General features: G+C 34.9%; 1 protein-coding gene across 1 annotated transcript in view; it reads right to left on the minus strand.

Annotated features, from left to right (window-relative positions):
- LOC149535289 (Cytidine/deoxycytidylate deaminase family protein) overlaps positions 1 to 23453 on the minus strand; it is a 140094-nt gene that overhangs the window by 48815 nt on the left and 67826 nt on the right. The window contains exon 2 of the mRNA XM_089805217.1: positions 16951 to 17249. Coding sequence (XP_089661343.1) covers positions 16951 to 17249 — 299 coding nt within the window. The remainder of the gene's footprint in view (positions 1 to 16950; positions 17250 to 23453) is intronic.

Here is a 23453-nt window from a genome sequence, read left to right on the forward strand (position 1 = left end):
CTTATGTCTACCATGATCAATAATTAGAACCAAGTGCAATATACAGCCAATACAATACCATAACACCATATGATGAGAAGGGAATGATATCATTTATTAATTCCAAAACAGTCCATAAATATCTACCATATCTTTATTTGGATATGTTCTTATTTACTATTCCTATTGGTTAAGTAAACGAATCGACACATCCCTTCGCAACTAATTACCCAACTCCCCTACTAACAATTTTTAACATTAAGTATACCAATTATTTATTACTGACCTACAATTCTTAATTACATCTAATTTGTAAATAACAGAATTACAAAATGCATGAGGAAAATAAACTAAGTATCCGGCAAGACAACTTTTACTACATCCTTTGTCAATTTTCATGTTGCTACAGGATGCTCTATGATTGATGTGTTCAGATTTGGTGGAAACATCTTTGAACGGAAACTGCATTTTGAATCATTTTACATCACAGAAGCCTTTTTTAGAGATGCATCTTATCCTTCCAAATGTCATAATTCTCACTATCAAACTTAAGACGTTCATTTTTGTAAGCCATAGATCTCCTCAAGTTGTAAAGCTTTCTTCTCAAAGAGGACCCGATGCTTTGATACCAATTGTTAAGAAGTAAAGTCCATACACAACTAGGGGGGTTCATCAGTTGTGTCAAGATACTTTCAAATCCAAACTTATAAATCATTAACCAATACTGAAACATGATGCACAGTAGTAAGAAACCATACACCATAACACAATGATTTGATAATGAGGGAAAACCCTTGTGGGGATGGCATCCACTAGATAATGTACTAATATATAAGTTCCTTGTAAAAGGATGTAACCATATTAGGAGTCAAATACAATGCATTTAGTGCAACAACCCTTATTAGAGGATAAATCCCTATTAGGAGACCTTGAACCCTTGTTAGAAGGTTCCAACCCTGTTAAAGGATGATAGGAAACAAATAGACCCACTATCTAAATGCTCTAGTAAATGTGAAGAATAAATGCTTAGGATAACATATTCAAAACAATGAACTAATTAATCTGCAACTTGCCATAATAGTTCCTATGAAGCTCAACTCAAATATCCAACTTAATCACTGCCTGCTCTAATCATCCAACATCAAATTTTGCATCCATTGATCACATAAATGATACCTATGATGAAATACAACAAAGGAAAACATCTTTCCTTTATACCCTTTACAATTTATTAATTAGTTCAGCCTATTAAAGCTTCCCCAATGTACTTTTACTAACATAGGTCCATACTAAGGCATACACGCCTTCATTAGAATCCTTGCAAGTGTTATATTATAGTTCTCACATGTTACAATGGCAATATTACATTTCGCAATGATAAACAATATGTTTCCTCAACATAGTCGGCTATTTGTAAAATATATTGCACTTTACACAACAATGACCTTTCCAAAATAGTCCCAAGCCCTTGCTATCATGCACATAGCTGCACGAACAAGTCATCCACCATAATCCAAGCTAGTTGATGCTAATTCCATCTCGCCAATAAGATACAACAAATGTAATGTCCCCATTTTTGCCAACATCAAAGTTTGAGGGATTAGCCTATTATTGTGATCCTCGTAGGCTAATTATTGTGGATAGAGGGTCTTTTGAAGCAGAGGATCGGTTATGGGATGGTCTTGTCTTCTTCACAAATCAATATGTTCCAATATGGTCTTCGTTTGACTCAAATTGGACTTCATTTGAGCTTAGTTTCATGCACCTTCTATTTATAGCAAGTTTGGTGATGGTTGAGACAAACCCTTTCTATTTTAGGAAAGTGCATTTGGTCACATGGGAAAATAATAGGTGTGACTCTTGTTTCAAATGACATTTAAAGATAAGTATTTTATGAATTATTATTATGTTAGTGGCCAAATTATTATTAAATCATTAAATAGCTTATTATAAAGTTATAATTTAACTTTATAATTTCACTTAAGTTGAGGGTTGAGTCATCAGTGGAAGAGGCCATTAATTTAATTAATTCATGGAAGCCTATGCCAAAGAATTAATTAAAGTGCTGGAGCAAGTGATGATAATTGTATATTATTACAAATTCAAATATGCCGCCAAAACCAAAGTTTGCATTTAAGTGAAGTGTATGGAAGATGCTATTGGTCATTGGTGCATTGAAGAAGATTTTGGCTTTAATTGTTATAAAAGAAAGCCTCTAGCTTTGATTTTTTCATCTCTTGTTATTTTGCTTTTATGAATTTGGTGAAGGTTTTGAGGGTTTCAGCGTTAGCAGCTGGGAGAGGACTGATTTCTCCTTATGGTTTGCACTTTGAGCTGTTGCAACATACAGTAAATTGTGTTTAAACTTTGATTCCATTTAGTCACAAAATTGATGTATATCAATTTGGAATGCACATGATCTGAAATTAGCATTCAAGGGAAGGGTTTATTACTGAAGCTGAAGATTGTTGGAGTTATTTGCCATACCATTGGGCGCCCAACATTACAAATTTAAAGTTGTTTTTCATAGCTGCTAGAGGGTTAATTTGTGGCTGCAATCATCTCTATTGGGCAGCATTTGTGATCACAGTTGTAGCGATCTGATTGGGGGTGATCCCTATTGCCAACACTCGGAATATTAACGTCACTAGGAAACGTTTATGTGAGCTGCGACTTCCTGTATTAAAGCAGCGTTTGGATGTGACAAGGCTGTGTTTGGGGTTTACAAGGATCCACATTCTATCTGCTAGCAATGTTTTTCATAAAGCTCGAAGTATTGGAATTCGGCATGGAGATTTATTGTTCTTGTTTCTATATAATAGACACCAACAATCATTACAAGTTCCTTGTTAGCTTTTTGTCAATAACTTATTGTTTTGTAGTAATTTGCAAATGTCATAATTGCAATACATAGATTTGTGATGGAGTTATTAGTTGTTTCATTTCATGCTATTTGTATAAGTATTCATATATATTCAGAAAAACAATGGAACTTTCAAAGATTCAAAACAAAAATGAATTCGACAACATAATTTGAAGTTAGAGCCGATTAGGTTCCTTACAGCAAATATACAATCAACTGTCTCTGCCATAATTTCCTGTACATTGGTCTGCTACTAGTTTTCACGAAACATATTGTAACTCCTCTAGAACTCAACATAAGATCCAATATAGATATGATATCTATACTCATTCTTCTACACAAATCTAAGCTCGCATAGCTTAACATGTTTGTGAAGTTTTACAGGATCGTCGCAAACGTAATAGCATTGTCTCATCAATATATGTTTTTCAAATGCAACAATCTATCTTGCATTTATATTGAGAATGAGGTAAGAGAGAGACATGTCCCTTCATGGGACACGTCTATTCATTATCGTGAGATTAATATTATAATAAGTGATTATGTAAACTATATATATATACATATATTATATATATTATTATATAAATTTCTCCTAACAGAATTAGATATATATATATATAAACTATATCTCACATAAGATATATATCTTCAATAGTCTCATAGAATTTATTTGATAGAAGCTACAAAACATCAACACTCCCTCTTAGCTAGAGAGGGTAACACATGATATGATATTACCTCAGCGTAATATCAACAATGGAAAGTTTTTAATGATATCTTTGATCAGAAGATACCCACTATTTAGATAGCATCTCATGATATCAAAAGTAATGGCCTCATGAATGTCAAGTCACATGACATTCACCAAGTACTCCAATAGATATAAGGTAATGGACTCTTGAATATCGTGTTATCCAATATTCACCAAGTACCTATGACATATCTATACAAACAACTCGTTGACCATTAATGCAATGACATCTATCACTTAGTTGTTGATTTATAAGATATAATCTATCATGATTTTCTTAGACATCATAAGAGATCCATCACAATAGAAGGTCGTGGTCTATTTAAGTAACTTAATCCACCATGCAAGATATAATCTATTATCATCTGTTTCAAACATCATAAAATGTCTATCACAATAGAAGGCTATGGTTTGTTTAAGGAACTTAATCCACCATGCAAGTTATAATCCGTTATGATCTATTTCAGACATCATAAAAAATGTCTATCACAATAGGAGCTTAAGTTATTGAAAGATTGTCACCTTTTAATAACCTCTACAAATACAACTGATGATCATTTGGAAGCCGTCACTTCCTCATGGGGGGTAGGCCCATTAAAAGCATACAGTCACACACATGGATTTTCAGATTCATCTAAATATCAATCTTTTGAGCTCCTCATCTAATATTGCCTCTAATGAAGTGTCAAACTCCTTGTGAATCTGATATCAATCTCCCTTTTCCTGCAAGAACATACTCGGAGAGAAAGGAAAAGATCAAGGCAAATAGCTCTTATAGTATGCACAAAAATTCAAATACGAGAGAGACTGCAATGAATGTATAAATGGAATACTCAAGGGAAAATACTTATCTACACATCATCTATGATGCAATCTTTTACACTTCTTGATTAGTCCTCTTGATGCTAATATCAATACTCTGAAGTTATAATTCCGAACTATATATCTTTAATATTTTGCACACATATCCTTTAATAATTATCCATATCAATTATATTCTTTTCAATTAGTAGTTTTGTTGTTTATAAATGAGATCATATATATGGAAACCTTAGTTGTGGCTCGTCAATACATGCTTACCCCTTCGGGTTCCACTTGGTAGGCATCCACGTGGGAGATAACCCGTCATTACCTTTAGTAGGGGTAATCAATTGATATTTACAGTCATGCCAATAGGGGGAAGGTTGAACTAATAAGAAATAAACACTAATGTATGTCTCCGTTGTAGAACTCTGGGTATCCAATTGCTCATGTCTATAATCTTTGTAATGTATGTCTCCAACAATCACGATAACATTCAAAAAAAATTGTTTTGTCATATACTGGAAACGCCAAACTTTATATTGTTGACCTTGTATTCTTTGATATTTATTCCCATTAGCAAATCCAATACTCATAGAAACCTTGTGTATAATTCAGCTTTGATTTCATCCCTCCTCAATACCATCCTTAAAGAGTGTCATTCTAGGGTGTAACAAGCCTCAGATATGATCGCACCCTCAATACTAGTCAATTCTCAGATTTTCGCCAAGCCTTCATTATATTCTGTGGTATCTTTCATGGATATAGTGCTCAACTATGCCTAGTACGATGTATATAATTTCTTGCACACTTCTCATGATAGTGCTCATACTTGTGCCCTTCTTTTGATCTCAAAGGCCTTACAAATTACACACTCACTCTTCCTCGTTGATCTTACCAACGAGTTCCTATGGCCCATGTCACCATGATAAATATTTCGAAGTGTTTATCTTATATCAAATCTTTTGTCAATATATTGTATTCCTTCACTGCCAAGAGTATGTGATATTCCTGTTACTTAAATCCTGACATAGCTTGTTGACTTGGCTAAATTAGGAAAATAATATGATTCTATGAACGATGGAGTACTCTGAGGCCTTTAGATGCTATTGATCTGCTATACATATGCAAGTCACTTGATAACAACTTGTATGGTAAGATGATCTTCTATAGATGATTGTAATCAATTGCATAAATCTTCAATGTAGCGCACACAAACAATTATGCTTGACTTGGATCAAAGATGGTGAAAGCTGATGCTATCAACAGTATCGTTGATTTGATTTAGCAACAATATCGTTTATTTGATTTAGCTCATGAAATTGCTTTACAAGTCAATTAGTCGTCTATAAGAATGATCACATTTACGAAGTTCACGCTTTATTTGATGAAGCAGTCAAACTCAATCTTTGAAGAATAATGCTTCAATCACAAGGCTTAGTCACGACCTTAGACTATTAAAGTCTCTCTCCAAATTGAACCTTATCGCTCATGATAATATATTCGGCAATCAAGACACTACAAAGAGTCACCAGCGAGCATGAAGACCACTGTGTTGTAGGGGAATAAAGGCAACCGCCGCACACATAGATTGCAAGATTGCTATTATAAATAATGTCACCCCCATCATTTTTTACTAGTAATTATGTGTGTTATGTCGCATTGTGTGATACATTTGTTTGACAAGAATTTGGACAAATTTATTGATGCCCGGACAAACCATAGTAATTTATTTGTAGAGTGTTGAATTATTGTATTTGTGGATAGCTTGATTGACCTTTGATTGCCTTCTGCTTATACTGGTGCTAGGGACAAGTTTCATCCTCCTTCCTTCTACCCGTAAACTGGCCTCGCACACTTACATTTCTAACATTGCACATTATAATGTTGGATCTTCCAGCGTAAGTGCATCAAAACTCGCATTTGATTTCTTTAAGAACATGCTTATGTTATCTGTGAAACCTTGTAGGCAAGTAGAGAACCTACTCTAATACCATATAATAGCAATGCCTCATCGTAATGTGTTTTTCAAATGCAGCAATCTATCCTGCATTTATATTGAGAATGAGGTAAGAAGGGAGACATGCATGTCTATTCATTATTGTGAGATTAATATAATAATAATAACTGAATACGTAAACTATATATATATATATATATATATATATATATATATATTCTTATATTAATTTCTCCTAATGGAATTTAGATATATATCTATATACATACTATATCTCACATAAGATTTATATCTTCAATAGTCTCATAAGATTTATCTGACAGAAGCTACAAAACATCAACAACATTATATGCTAATTTCATTGTACCAACAATCATCCTTCTATATACAGAATATTTGACTGTCATGATCACATAAACATATGTTGTCATCAATGACAAAAATTGTCATGAATACAACACATGAATAATACATCCAAGTGCCAACCAAACCTCTATTTCTAACAATTTTGTTGACAAGTCATACATTCTTGTACATATTTTTGTATGTCTTTTTTTAGCCCTTCCATGAGCATTTTTCCCCTTATGCCTTTATATGTTTTATAATATCCTAGGTGGCCTACCAATTGATTATTTTGGTATTCCTTCATAATGATTCCCTTCATTTTGGATTATGGAGTTAAAAGTATATCCTTCCTTTATAGAAAATGATGTCATCTAAAACTCGGAAATGTTCATTAGGTACCTTCCCTTCCAAAACTTCGGTTTCGAAATGATCTTTGGCAATTCTGCTATTATATCATTTTTCCAATCTCCTAAGATACTAGGAATAGTGTTGATGTGGGGTCGCTTTGACAAGACATTTGACGATCTGTTATTTACTCCTTTTACATATTCTATATCGAACTCATAAGCATAAATTTTGCTCACCCACTTTTTTTGTTTGTCATTCAGATCATTTTGGTCTAAGAAGAAATGTAGGCTCTTATGATCTATTTTAACTAAGAACTTTCTGCAAACTAGGTATTGACAAAATCTTGCCAAGGCATCCATTATCGCTTACATGTCTTTGTCATATGTAGAATAATATTTCTCTGCTTTCGTGACCTTATGACTTTCAAAAGCCATAGGGTGTTTCTTCTGCATCAGTACAACTACTATTCCTTCTTGTGATGAATCACATTGTAATTCAAAAGGCATAGAGAAACCTGGTATAGCTAATTCTCGGGATGAACTCGTGACTTCAGTTAGTTGCTCGAAAGCTTGTTGTGCTTTATCATTCCAAGTGAATGCTCCCTTCTTTGTTAGGTCTATAAGGGGGGCTGCAATCTTTGAGAAACCTTTAACAAATCAGCGGTAGTAATTACATAGTCCAACAAAACCCCTGAGTTGCGTATGTAAAGAATATGGATCTGTTCTGGAGAAAAACTAAGTTCAGTAATGTCAGTAACCAATGACCAGTTTCAGACCCTTGAATACAAGTTGAAGTATAATGATAATTTCTGTTCTCAGTATTGCAGCATGCAGAGACTGTTAGTAATAATCTGATGACTATAGTTTATCTTGAATGCCACGGTTATTGATTCGCTGATAAGAACAGTCACCTGATACAATAATATACATCTTGTAAGAGGTCACGATATCATGAGAGGGTGTGACTTTTCCGTGGCAATTGCCACGGGAGTCACAACCTCTCATGAGATTGTGACTCTTCATAACCGATACCAATGCTTTTAAAATATTTATTTGCCTTTACCAATTCATGTTAGAATATAACAATATTTAATATAGTTTGACTTATAATGATATTAAAGTAATTTCACAATATGTACATGTAAATAATATTAATATATACAAGTGTGTGTGTGTGTGTGTGTGTGTGTGAATATATTATTATATCAATATCACAATCATATATATATGTTCATAACCATAATAAATACAAATGCTTCAATCCGAATGAAGCTATATTCTTAACAATGTAAAGTTTCTTAGTTTTGGCCATTCTTTGATAGCTTTGATCCTTTCTTCATCCACACTCACTCCTTTGTTGATTTTATGCCCAAGATAAAGTATCTCCTGGAGTCCAAATTCACACTTTGAAATTTTAACATATAATGACTCTTTCCAAAATACTCAAAATCTCCTCAATATGTTTTAGATGCTCCTCCCATGTTTTGCTATTAATAAGGATGTCATCAAAAAATGTGAGAAGAAACTTTTGTAACTGTTTTCTAAAGGTGTTCATGCAAGATTGAAAAGTTGCCGGTGCATTTGTGAGCCCAAAAGGGAGCACTAAGAATTCAAGGTGTCCATAATGGCATTTGAACGTTGTCTTCGGCATTTTTTCTTCCCTCATTCTGATTTTACAATATCCCAACCTTAGATCAATTTTTGGAAAAATAGCATGCCCCATGTAATTCACCCATAAACTGATCAATTCTAGTGATACAATATTTACTTTTTATGGTTTTCTTATTTAATGTCATGTAATTGATGCACATTCTCATGGTTCCATCTTTTTCTTAACAAGTATCACTGATTAATGTAGCGTCCCCTTTTTGGGACATTAGAAATATTAAAGGACACATTTACATGATATTAAAATTGACTATGAAAGAGTGGACTCTTATTTTAAAAGGTCAATTTAATATTCAAAGTGGGCTAAAGATGACAAGGAGAGATAAGACAAAAACCCAGGAGGGAAGTCGAAGAGTCACGGTTGTGAGAATAAAAGGACAAGAGACTCTTCATTTGGCATGCTTGGTTTATTATTCAGATTTCAGTTTCTCTCTTGCAAGGGTATTCGGAAAGCTTGAGCTTTCAGCCAGTGTGAGGATGTAGCCCCTCGTATCGGCAGACAATGGACACAAACCCATTGTCCATGGAGACGTCACTTCAGGTGTCTCGTATGTGCTTATAGGTTCTTCTGTGAGTGTTCCAGTCTGACTGTCATTTCTATGTTTAAGATTGGATTCTAATTGTTGGTTATTGTATTGCTGTTGTATAATGTAATAACATATTTTAAGGAGTTGTATGAGAGTTTATTGGTTTTATACTATTGGTTTGTAACGCATTTTCATATGTTGGATTCCTGAATATTGTTCTGAGAAAGGACGGGTTTATATATATGAGAAAATCTACTGGTTTCTATTGTTGTTTCGTAATACGTCTGCCTATGTTTGAGTTCTGAACATTGTATTCAAGAAGGACTAGATAAATATCTATTTGGGATATTTCCTATGGTTTACATTACTGCTTTATTTATAATGCGATTTCATATATCTATTATCTGAATGTTATCTTGAGGAAGAAATCGAATTAATATCCGGTTTGGGCTATTTCAATTAAGCAATTGGACTATTACTAAGTTGTATATGTCTCATCTCTAATATCTCTTTGATGGCTTTTGCAATTTCTTCCTTATATTTATAGAGGTGTCTATAAGGTGTTGTAATTACAGCCTTTGCACGTTCCTCTAACTCTATGGCATTTTCGAAACCTCTTTTGGGGAGAAGACCTGATGGAATATCTTCAAATACTTTTTCATATTTCTTAAGGATGGGGCAGATATCTACATGGAATGTTTGTCTATTAGTAAGGGTTTTATCTAAGACCATGTAGTATATACGGAGCTACCAACTCTCCTTGGTCATGTCTCGAGATCCTCTCCATTTTATTGCATGATACTTATTTTGGGGTTCCATTAGGCATTCCTCTTAATGTTATTTATTTTCCCTCATGTTTAAAGCATATTTCAAGATTAGGGCCATCCATGATAAAATGCCCAAGAGAGTTTATCCATGGCATTCCTAGGCTGCTATTATTTTGTATGTTTGCTACATAAAGATCTCTTTTAATTATATGCCTATCGGTGGTAATTTCAGCTTGAGTAACAATTTATGTACAATGGTCTATGGATCCGTTGGCTAATGCTACTCTATAGCCTTCAAAATCTTGGGTTTTTAGTCTCCTCTTCGCTACCAAGTGGTTGCTAATGAAATCATGAGACACTCTTGTATCCAATAAAGCAATCACCTTTTGTCATTTAAGTGTGCCTTTAATCCAAAACGGTTTGTTTTCATTTTGAGAGGTAATTGCTAAGGTTCCTTGCTCTAATTCACCATTTTTTACCGTTTTACTTGTCTCGTCTATTTTGTTTACTTGTCCTCTTTTACATTGATGACCACATTCGCAAGGTTCTTTACATTTGAAACATCCATTCTTTTGGATTAGTTCTTCCCTTTGTTGGCATCTATATCCTGTGCTCCATGGTTTTTTACACAAGTAAGATGGTTTATCTTGGTTATCCTTCCTTACTCCTTCACTTTGATGGAATGTTCTAGAAGTGAAGTTTTTGGGCCTTGCCCTAGCATTATTAGATTCAATCTTTCTTGCTCTCCTAATGTCTTCCTCTAGGGTTTGTGGCTCAAAAGGTTTTAGAATGTTCTTTGTGGATTCTTTTAGACCTTCTATGAACATATGTGAGTCTCTTTTGAGAAAGATTAGGGATCATCACTGATAAACCTTGGAATTGACATGCAAATTCATCCACTGTTCCACTTTGTTTAAGTGTTGGTTCTTGAAAGTATCATTCTGATAATCTTTCATCAACTTTGTTAATAATTTCTTGGGAGAATTCTTCATAGGAGTTTATATTTTGATGTCCTAGGGAGATAAGTCTGTGGTGCCACCATTCGTGTGTTGTTCCTTCCAAGTGAAGTATTGCAAATTAGAGGGTGTCTTCTTCTGTCATGAGCTTAGGATGAAAAATGTGTTTATTTTTTGTAACCATGCATGGCCTCTAATCTTTCCTGATTCATCAAAGTTTGGAAGAGTTTGTTTGTTCAGTTTGTATTTGTGTTCTTTATTTACATTCCCCTCGGGTGTCTTCTTTCATTTATCTTCACAAAATTCCCTAAATGGTACCACTTCTCTACTATGAGGATCTAAATCTGCATAAGCCCTTGCTATGTCCTCAGTTTGAGTCATGGGTTGTTTCATTCTTTCCTCTTCTATTGGGGACCCTTCTCTAGGCAAGAATGGGGGTTGGGGTACTATAGTGTTAGAGATCATATTGCTGTTCTCTGAATGATTTGAACTAATGTCTCTCCCTTGGTTGGGATGTCTCTTTAAATTATTGATTGAATTTCCCATTTTCTGTCAGGCTTGGAGTAGGGCCTGATTTGGATTTCCATTTTACTTATCAACACTTGGGTTGTTTGTTCTAAAAAGGATCTCATCTCATTGGCTAAGTCATTCATTGTGTTTTTCCTTGTTCTTCTCTCGTAAGTTTTCCTAAGCCTCGACTCACAGGATGGCAAGATTTTGCTCTGATACAATTGTAATGTCTCCCCTTCCAGATTGAGTGATGAAGGCTAAACCTGTAACAATTGTTAGTAGATGATAAAGATAAATATAAACATATATAAATATGAAATCAACGTATTACTAAATTTGCAATAGATGTTAGTGAGTAACAAGATAAATAATTATTAAATCAACTAATTACTAATCTCATGCTAAACCCCACCTAATACTTAGGAGGAACTCTTCTCAAATTTACCTAACCCCCTAATGAGAATAGCTCTCAAAAGCAACCATCATATGGAGAATGCCTTTCTAAGGCCTCTGGGAGCTCTATTAATGAGCGGACTCATTAAGAATAACTACTTGGAAGAGATCCCACCTCTAACCAAGTCTCTGATCTCTAACATATGCATATGATTAAGCATTGCAAAATATTAATTGCCTCTAAGAGATTCTTTACAAATCTCTTCTTGGGTTTCAATTTGAATCGCGACATTCAATCAAGAATACCCTCTAATCTCTGAGTTTTCTTTAAGAGAAACTCGACATCCATAATGAATGTCCTCTATTAAGAATCTTCTTGGCCTTCTATGAGAACTATAAAGTTCTCTTACATATATAATTGGTAAGCTCTCTTTACACAGTATATGTCCAATTAAGACATATCAAATATAATACACCTCTAATGACCTCTAGGATCTGCAATCATATGTCCCTCCAATATATTTGGTTCTTTGTATTTGATATTATTTATCAGTACTGTTGCTCACTGCTAAGTTTGTATATGCCTACTAAATATGTCGTTGGTCTCTATAGTCTCCATTCTCACTGTATCCTCTATTGTTGGACTGTGTCTTTTATGTAGTTGTCGATCAAGTCTTATCATTGCCTTCAATGATTGCTATGATATTAATTTTGTTAATGTTTCGCTATTAAAAATTATGATTCATTATATATTTTCTATCTAACTTATTATTGCCGAGTTCATTTTATTCCCTATCACCATCCTTTACTTATTTCCTTCTTTAATTTCATTCAATGCTTGTCCTCTCACATACCACACAGTCTCATTATATATGAGTGGCCACTTATGTGGGACGACCATGGGTCATTGACCAAAGGTCACAACCTTTGCTCGTGACCTTGGTCAAGCGAGCACTAGTTGCTAATTCCATTTAATATTTTGTATGTTTATTTTAATAATTGTATTGATTTATTGTTATTTTTCTTTTATTATATAATTTGTTTTAAATATTACGTGGTTGTGGTAAAATTGAATATGTATATATTTATTTGTATATGTATACCAGTGTTACAAGACTCGGACTCGCCTCACTCAGAAAGTCAAAATCTGGACTCAGACTCGACGACTGGACTCGGCAAGGAGTCTGAAAATAAAAACCCATGAAATTCAAATATTTTTAAGGATTTTAAGAATTTTCCATGCATCTTTTAGTCAATTAACATCAAATACACAATAATTGAGATAAATAGAAGCTACTGAATACACATACAATTTTGCATGGATCGCATAAGTATAAAAGCGAAATTCTGAAGGAAAACACTAAATAACACAATATAAAGTAATAAACACAGTGTCACTACAATGTCAAATGTCTGCAATATTCATGAATTACGAAATCCATGTCATCAAAAGTTCAAAACATATATCAAAATAACAACTAGAGTGTAGAACAGTAGAAGACTAAGGCTCATAGTAGACTATGTCCTCCTATGAGTACGCCTAAGATAAGTCATGGAAGACTGCAGAGCCATTCTCTCTCCCTTTGTCTGATGCTGAACCTCATCCTCATCCTCATCTTCATCCTCACCCTCACCCACATAATCCTCATCGTTAGACTCGGATCCATCACTCCTAGCCTCATGGTCTTACACTTTGTCTCCTCGTGCTCTAGCCTCCTCGACTGCCATCGCTATCGATATGGGAGAGCCAACTAGTTTGCCAATTTCTCTCTCAAAACCTCAATACTCTTCTCTAACTCTTTCCTCTCTATCACAAGCATTAGCAAAGGGTGGAATGACCTTTTTAGGTCAAATGGATGTTATACATAACAAAAAAAGTAAGTCAACCTTTTAATTTTTATTATTCTTTTCTCTTTTTTGCTGACCCGTCAGTGGGAGTCCTAAGCTTGGGACTCGGCAAGTCTGGCAAGTTTCTGGACTCGGCACTCTGCCAGGACTCGGCCGAGTCTGAGTCCAGAGGCCATTTGCCTCAGAAAGGCTGACTCTGCCTCGGACTCGCAGAGTCCCGTAACTATGATGTATACATATATGTATATGTATATGTATATGTATATGAACAATCATTATTATTTCTATCTTTTCTTTTGGAGTGTAGAATATAAATTTAATTATTTATATATAACTATTATACATATATGTGTGTGTGTGTGTATGAATGTATATGGGTTTAATATACATTTCTTTTGTAATGGGGAAGTCATAAATTTATTACAATTTCAAAATTTACAATTGAGACATTTTAGGGGTTATTACAGAAGACCATAAATATAGGCGTCTTTGAAGCTTTTCAAAAGGAATCTGAAAATTTTTGAAGAATTTCCACTATAAATTTGTTACGAAAAAAATTTAGGATTATAAAAGATTTCAAAAATTGGGACCTTGCTCGAATACCATGTTACAATGGTAATTGCTTGATATTATTCAAATAATGAAATGCACATATATAGGCAATTACAAAGAGGATGTTTCCTAAAGAAACAATCAATAATTGAAGACAAAATTAAAAACTATCTAATCAAACTAATATTAACCACTAAATACCTAGATATGAAAATATTATCTAATAATTTATAATAAAATAAATTAATAAACGTTTTCCTTCTCATGTACACAACAATTTCTTCAGTAAAACCCATTAAGACATTATAAAGGTTAACTTTGTGACATATAATATGCCTCATCTTGAAATTGAAAGGTGAAAAGAAAGGTTTCAAAACCTCCATCTGGATTTGAAGCCAATTCTAAAATCTTATAGAAGTGCCAAAAATCATTTTATAATTCTCTTAGAATATCATTCCCGCACTTTGAAATGTTTCTCAAGCTTTCAAATGGTTCCCACAACCTTTGCAAGCATTAATGGAGGTTTCATAGACTTGCAAAACTTCTAACAAATTGATGTCTTTTGTTATTCTTTTCCTTTAAAAAGTTTGTTGGAAACTTCTATGGTTGCAACAACCATGTTGGGATTCAACAAGGTTGTGACAACATTGTCACGTTCTAACAACATTTTCTAACCTCTACAAAATTGCAAACTTAGAGTTTTCCTGAGACCAAAAATGATTGGAGAGTTTTTAGAGCATTTCAAGCTTGAAAAACTAATTTTGGTATTTAGGGTGGTTGTCACAACCTTGTCAGTTTCCTACGAAAGTTGGATAACCTCAAAATAAACTGACACTTGATTATTTTTTGAACTTAAAAGATTTGAACGGCTTGGCAACACATATAGCTTGATTAGAAACTCAATAACTAGGACCATGAAGGAAAAACATAGGTAATTTGGTTCAAGAATTCAACCAGCATTAGAAGTTTAGCCTTGGAATCATATGGCATCTAGAAGCATAGGAAAAGTTTAAAACCAAGCGGATTGAAAAATGTGGACAACAAACTACCATAGGCATTTGCCTCTTTGGAATCATATGTGAACCATTGTCAGCAGCCTTTTTGGAATCATAATGTGAACCATAGTCAGCCACCTCTTTGGAATCATAACCATTGCCATTCACCTCTTGGAATCATACGTGATTCCTCATGTGTTAGGAAAAGAATGACCAACTATGTTTTTGCATATTGCCACTTTTGTAAGTGTGCTTGTGCATGCTATCTATGTTGCCTATCTTCTAAGCAAGGTAGGAGTGGGCCTCTTAATTCCATTTGGTTGGGTGACAGACTTGCCCACTGCTGCTTTACAATCAGGAGCTGTAAGGATCTCATTGGAACAGTGGAGATCTCACCTGAAATGCATAAAAGTCCCTAGCTTTTATTTAAGCATTTCTGCATTTTTCATAATCAAGTGAAATTGTAGAGTGACAATTATTTGTCTTATGGATGCAACATATGTATTAAGAATTGAAGTTATGGGTTGGCCATTACCATTGTAATAATCATCAGAAAAAGAATTATGTTGAAAATAGATTCATTTGTTTATTATGGAATGTGCCTGAAAGAGGGGAAATATTGTTTAAATATTGAAAGTTATCATTTTGAATCCTGAGGGATGGACCATATTAGCTTTTGTTATTTTTATTCAACGTATTATAGGGCAGAACCATAGGATTTCCCAACCATCTTCAAAGCTTAATTTGAAGTTCTAGGTTGTACTCAAGCGAATTGGAGCTTTGGGCAACATAATAGTGTTTTTTGACCATAGAAAGCTCATAATTGATATCTATCAATTGGGGAAGCTAATAAAACATGTTCAACAGTGCTGTGTAAATTTTTATCTTCAAAAAGTGTCTTCTCTGTGAAGCAAAGTAATGTTCACATCCAAGTAGTTGCAAAAGTGTTTGGGGATTATGGTAGCATCCATCCCATCACAAAAGTGTCTTAGGCATGGACTGTTTTGGTGAAATTTTCAGGGGTTGTTTTGTGCAATTTTAGCTTACTGAAGTTTTCTCAATTTCCAGAACAGATTTATGGTGTTCCTTTTAGGCAGAGTTTTATGGAAAACTTTGATGAGCAATTACTGCCTCAATATGTACATTGAAATAGTTTTCTCTACATTGGTGGAATGCCCTTGAGATGGACATTAGTTATCAAATCTACTGGATGGACATGTCTTCCCTTTTGAACTATTTTGAAAAAAAAAAGCAAACTAGAAAAATCTAATAATACTCAAAATGTCCGTGATGTCAAGGAACTGCTAAAAGTATTTCCTATGGAATCCTAAAACATCTGCTTAGGAATGCCCAAATATTTTGTCTTATTTTGAAAATGCAGTAAGAATCTTCACTTTGGCAAAAAGAATCATATATATCATCCTGCTAGAGAATTCAAGCTCAGACAAAAGGTTGTAAAGGAAGCAAACAGTAAGAAAATAAGAAACTAATCACACCACTTGAAGTGAATGATTTATGCAAATGCCAAAAAGTAATATGCCGTGCTATAACCACATGCAAATGTGCAAGACATACATATTTTCAATGGAATATATTATATTATTGCATAAGTTTACTGTCAAAGAGGGATACCATATCTCCATATGACCAAATTACTCCAAAGAATGACTAGCAAGATAATTTACCTCATTGTAACAAAAGGCTTCCCTGTTAGAAAACGATAGATATATGCTTCATTTAAGCTCTGGCATAAATGTTCTTCCACACCAACTATTACATCAATTCCTGAATTTCTTAGTGTTGCCACACCCTTGGATGATACAATTGGATTTGGATCCACCATACCCAGCACCACACGTCTTACTTTTGATCGAATCAGTGCTTGAGTACATGGAGGAGTTCTTCCATAGTGATTGCATGGCTCTAGGCTCACATAAGCTGTGGCCCCTTCAGCCATTGTGCCTGCTTCCCGGAGTGCAAAAACCTGCCAAATGTTACACAGAGAAAACAAAGAGAGGCATGTGGTTATTTCAACTTGAAAAGAAAAGATTACCATGGCTCGTAAAATTAAAAAGGCAGTCCCAAACGGTTCTTCAAATCATATTAGAAGAATGATACCTCATATTTTGCAAAATTTTCAATTATGCAGATACCATATAAACAAGTATGAAAACATGCTCCATTATTCAATTGCCAGCCATTTTAGCTCCATAAAATGGATCTTCTAGAAAGGAAAGGGTATCAAATAGACTTTATAATTTACAACACCCCATTTATCTAAACTTAATGACATCCAAACTCCATAACTGGATATTCAATGACTCAATAGGCAAGGAGTTGATATGTAATAGGCATGGTGATGAAGTGTAAAACATGTAAAAAAAACAGAAAAAATTCCTTCCTTCATGTACTGACATCATCATCATTTTCGGGTGGCTTCCTCATGCTCTGCTTTCATCAAAAGGCGATGCATTTCTTTCAACCTGATAAACAAGCCTTCTAGAGAATGTTCCACAGCTCAATCAAGACCAAAAATCAAATGCAAATATATGCTACATTTAATTAACAAAATTTATCAAATATCATAGCACATTAGGAATACACTGTTGACCAGAATAATTTTCAAAAAGCACTGAACAGTAGTCATGCAGTCACATATATATATTGGGCTATATTCAGCAAAAAGTCCCACAAAGAAATTCATGCAGCTCCATAAGTACCTGGAGAAGGTAAATAGGTTTTTGTCAACCTCGTTCTAGAGGTGCTAATCATTGAAGCCAACCAATTTGAAGATTGCATACATAAGCTTGTACATTGGCAAATGAAAAACAATAGTTTAAAAGCAGACATACTTATTTTGCAGGCAAAACTATGAATAAAGGGATGATTAGTTTCACTATAGAGTGAACGGCATGAGCATAAACTGCACCGCAAAAAGTCATGGTCTCTGAAACTGAGGATTTGAAACTTTAGTTTTATTTGATAGAAGATGTTGACAGGCAGAAAAAAAAAAATTGGCTGTTCAAGGGACAGTGGCATAATGCTGTCTTGATTACCATGTGACTAAGGGACCTTTATTGTAGGAATTCCTTGCACTTGGTGCAGTGATACCCAGTCTGGTGCTAGTGCACCAGCTACTAAAGCTAAACAATGTAGTCTCCCACAAACACACCCTAGTAGGACCCTTATGCCATTGAACCACAATGTTAGTTGCATCAAAGGAAGTCTAAAGTTGGGTCTTAAGGTCATGTGCATGGAAATGGCATACCAAGGTCCACTATTAGCCTTGTAGAATATTCCTAGAGTTATGAAACACATTCCACTAGTCAATTGTGTAGGACTTGTAATTAAGCTATGTTACCAGATTTACTTATTGCAGGCTGAAGTCTGGTTAGATTCGCTAAAAACTCTGATCCTTATCACATTCACTGGAAATTTGGCTGCAGTGGACCAAATTCGTCGCAAATTCTTACAGAGGGACCTAGGCCAAATTTACCAGAATTTACAGCAACTTTGACTAAACACAGCAGAACCCAGGCCGAGTTTGGTGACCTTTTTTATGTTTTTTCTTGCGTAATTTCCTATATGAATATGAATATGGAAAAAAAATGATTATGTTGGTATGTGAATGAAGTGCCAACTGCCAAGGTCTTGTTCCTGTCTATTATTTTACCTCTTTCTCCAAATGATTGTACATACTTCATTCTATTTGCCAATGAGAAATAAAATGTCGTGAGTAAACTATCTGGTTCAGATTAAGGTATTCACCGTCTCATTTGCATTGGCATACATTTTATTTTGGCTGCTGCATTCTGTATTCCTGAAGGATCAGTCTGCGTTTGAGAATGCAGCCATCCGCATGTGTGTAGTCTTGATGTAGGAATCTAAGATGAAGATGAAGATCCATCAAACGTATGTCTATCAATATCTGTAAACAAAATGAAAAAACAAAGCTCCAGCTCGAGGCTCATCATCATCCTTAAAGCTCGGTCACAGCCTCAGCCTCAGCCTCTAAGTATCCAGTCTGCATCCATCAAACGTATGTCTATCAATATCTGTAAACAAAATGAAAAAACAAAGCTCCAGCTCGAGGCTCATCATCATCCTTAAAGCTCGGTCACAGCCTCAGCCTTAGCCTCTAAGTATCCAATCTGCCTACTACAAAGGCATCTAAGGTAGGTCCTAGAGGGCTGCCGAGCCATAGCCCCTGCATGTAAGATGGGCTCACGAACAACATCACTACGGCCTGTGTCTGTGTGTGCGCATGTGCATCTACCAATGCTTGAACATGCTCTAGCTACCTCCTCTGCCATGGCCACAGCCTCAGCCTCTCTATCCACCTAGACAACCCACTCATGGTCTTCCTCAGTGAAGATTGGATCCACAGCCTCAATAAGCCACTCTGATTCTGGATCAATCTCCTCTAGAATGATCAGAGAGGAGTCAGCACCCAAAATCTGTCTGATCCTAAGACGAAGGTTGTAATGAACAAAGACAAGATCATTCAACCTCTACATAGTCAAACTATTTCTCCTCTTTGAGTGGATGTGCTCGAACATGGACCAACTGCGCTCACATCCAAAAGTGCTACTTGGCTGACTCGAACGAATGGCAATTTTTTGAAGTTTTGGGGTTGTGGGCCCAAACATTTGCCACCATCTATCTGAAATAAGGGAAAACAAAAATAATTAGTCTCATTTACAATTTTCGGTCCTCCTCAAACTCAACCTTTATATCCTCTACCATTTCATCCAAGAGGTATGCACTCAACTTAGCCTCAGTTGGGGCTTTAAACCCTGGACCACAAATAGCAACTGCATCTATCATGTTTTGCCAATAAGGAGCCTTATCACAAATAAATTATGATTAGAGATTTAGATGTCAAATCATTATGTAAGCTTGTAAAGTGAATCTATGATTAATCAATGAATCATAAAACAAGTAGATATAATTAAAATTTTATTTTAACCTTAAAGAAAACAAAGAAAAAATAATCAATTACCTGGCTGCAACAAATAGAATGTTGCAAAAGTACCAAAATTTGCAAATCTCTTTTCTGGCAGCATCATAAATCTCCTTGTTCAAACCCATGCCCTCAAGCATGGGTTGTGAGCCAGGAGTAGTGCGGGGTGCAAAGTAACTATTTAATCTATTTTTCTACACCCTAGGCCGCAATAGGTTGGAGTTGGACTCAATCTTAGTATATAACCGACTAGCACTAGAACTAGGACGAAAAGGAGGCCTAAAAGAACCCTCTCCAACACAATGTACGAATACGGAAGCTGATGCAGATGCAGATGCGGCTACAGGAGCATGGGAGCCAATAGCCCTTAAACGTTCAAGTTGCATTTTCTTATTCAATTTCTCTTCTTCATATTTTTCTAATGCCACTAAACAAGTGAGTTTTGCCTCGGCAGTTTGTTGAGTACAAATTGTAATATCATGTCCAGGTATAGCAGTAATGTGGTATTTGAATCTATAAATACCACCAGAATTTATTTCTTTAAAAAACATACATTTCATTTGAAATTTTTTTCTTCCAAGAAACTCTTCGATATATTTCCAACATTCATCTTTTTGACCCATTGTGGAAAATGAAAACAAAGGGCTGCTGCAATAAGAAAATTCAAGTAAAACCTCAAAGTTTGAAACTAATAAACAAAAGTTACAAAACAACAAACTCTAGTTTGCAATTTAATAAAACTAAAAAACATTCAAGATTTGCAAATGAAAACTTAAAAAATTTAACATAGAATACATAATACACTAACATGCAAAAAAAATCAACACTTACTTCTTGCAAATGAGTTGAGGAGTGTTGCTATTGACTCCTTAATGCTCCCAATGCAATTATGGCCTCCCCAGATGGACTTCTGATCTCTTTGGTGCTCTTCCTTCTTACAGGTTGGAAACTTGTGGTTTTTCTTTTCTTTTCTTCTCTCTCTCTCTTTTACTTATGTTAAACAATTAGAAGGCCCTTTACGGTTAAAACAAAGAGCAAAGGCCAAAAAGAAAAAGAAAAAAAATTGTGTTTTATTAGAAAAATAAGTCCACTTTATGCCTTGCCACACGGCTAATTCATGGAGCCAATTTTGGCGATTTTTTCCATGAATCAACGATTAAACAATTCATGAGAAAAATTTGGCTGATCCGATTCACAACTCATGAAAAATCGTCCATGTTGAATCGAATCGCCAAACTGGCGATTTCATGGCGATTCTCAAAACTCTGGTGTATATAGATTAGAGTAACGAGATTCGCCACGAGTCAGGCGAGTCTGCCAAGTCAGCGAGTCACCAATGGCTTTCCGAGTCAAAATGACCTGTGACTCGAGCTCAGCGGGTCAAGTGAGGTGACTCGCGAGTCACAGCGTGACTGATCACGACTCACTTGACCCGGCCACGGTAACTAGTTTCTAATTAAGGAAAAAGAACACAAAAACAATGTTTTTTTAAATTTTTTTTTTGGTTCTTTGTTATTCTTATAACCCTAAAAGGGCTTTCATAACACTCTACTATGAGAACAGAAAGAGAGAGAGGAAGAAGAAAAATAGAGTGTCATTGTTTTGCAACCAGCTGAAAGGAAGAGGAGAAAAGCTTGCATTTGTGACATTGGAGCAACTATATGCTTGCATTTAGATTATCAAGGAGTTTATAAGAGCTCTTCTCAACACTTCTCAACGCATTTCAAAGAGGTAAGAGTTGATATTTTAGATTTTGATATTTTTTCTCTATGCTAATGGGTTTTTTGGATGAATCTTTTCTGTATGTCTAAGGGTTTTGTTTTACTTTAGGTCTTCATAAAATACAATGCTTAAATGGTAATATTTGGTCTTAAATGTCTTATTGCAGCAACCTTTACATTTTTCCTTACTCATAATGGCTCCTGGAGGTAAAAACCAAAGCTCTTTAAAGGCAATAAAAAAGATGAGTGTTGGAAGTACACCATAGACTTTCCGAGTAGACGTAGAACTCAAACAAAATGCTTATTTTGTAAGGTCGTTAATAGTGGGGGGATAAATAGATTGAAATCCCATATTGTTGGCATACGTGGTCATGATGCTGAGCCTTGTAAAGTTGCAACTGTTGAGGCTCAACATTTTTGTTATGTTGCCTTAGAAAAATATGAATAAGAAAACCAATTAAGACAAAAACAATTAGTAGAGTTAGCTCAGATTAGTTCCAATTCCCTTCCACGCTTATCTGAAAATGTTTATGTATCTAGTTTTACACCCGAACTAGATTCAATAGGTTGTGTTGGAGAAGGTTCTCCCCTTCCCCACTATCGTCCTAGTGCTTCTACTAGTTGTACTTCTTCTACATCTATTCCTTGCACTGCTACTGGTGCTACCCCTGCTAGTAGTACTAGCTTTACCTTTCATCTTAGAGTCAAAAAATTTAAGTTGGACAATTTTTTTGTTCCACGTTCCACTCCTAGTGCACAACCCTCACTTGAGAGCTTGGGCTGGAATAGGGAGATCCATGAAGCTAGAATAAGAGCAATTTGCAAGTTTTGGTTTTGCTGCAACATTCCATTTATAGCAACCAAGTACTTCAACTTTATTTATATTTGATCGTTTTACGTTTTAAACTTTTAAGTTTTAAATTCAATTTTATAATTTTAACTTCATGTTGAAAATTTGAAATATGATAAATAAAATATTTTTATAAATGTTACAAAACTCCTTATTGGCAAGGGATGATTAATGCGGTTTCCATCTGTGGTGCGGGGTTTAAAGCCCCCACTAAAGATGAGTTGAGTGGCCCCCTCTTACTAGAAATGGTTGAGGAGATGAAACTTGAGTTGGAGGACCATAGAAAGATTTGGAGCCAAAGAGAGTGTAACATTATGAAAGATGGATGGATAGATAGGAGGAATAGGACTCTCCTAAATTTTCTTGTTTCTAGTAGAGGTAATTCATCATCCTCTACTTCTCGAAGTCCAAAATTTAATGTACTACTGAATAACTAAAATTTTGTTTTCTTGACTATTGAATGATAATTATTTTGTTTTATTTTCACTTTTAGGATCCGCCATGTTTTTAAAGTCTATAGATGCTTCCTCACATGTCAAAAATGCAAAATTCATATGTGAGGCTATGAGGAGGTCATAAGGGAGGTGGGGGAAGAGAATATTGTCCAAGTGGTGACTAATAATGGAACTAATTATGTTGTTGCAGGTAAAATTT

This window comes from Cupressus sempervirens, chromosome 10 (genome assembly GCF_028749045.1).
Source record: "Cupressus sempervirens isolate cs-2001-9-10 chromosome 10, ASM2874904v1, whole genome shotgun sequence".
In the NCBI taxonomy this organism is placed as follows: domain Eukaryota; kingdom Viridiplantae; phylum Streptophyta; class Pinopsida; order Cupressales; family Cupressaceae; genus Cupressus; species Cupressus sempervirens.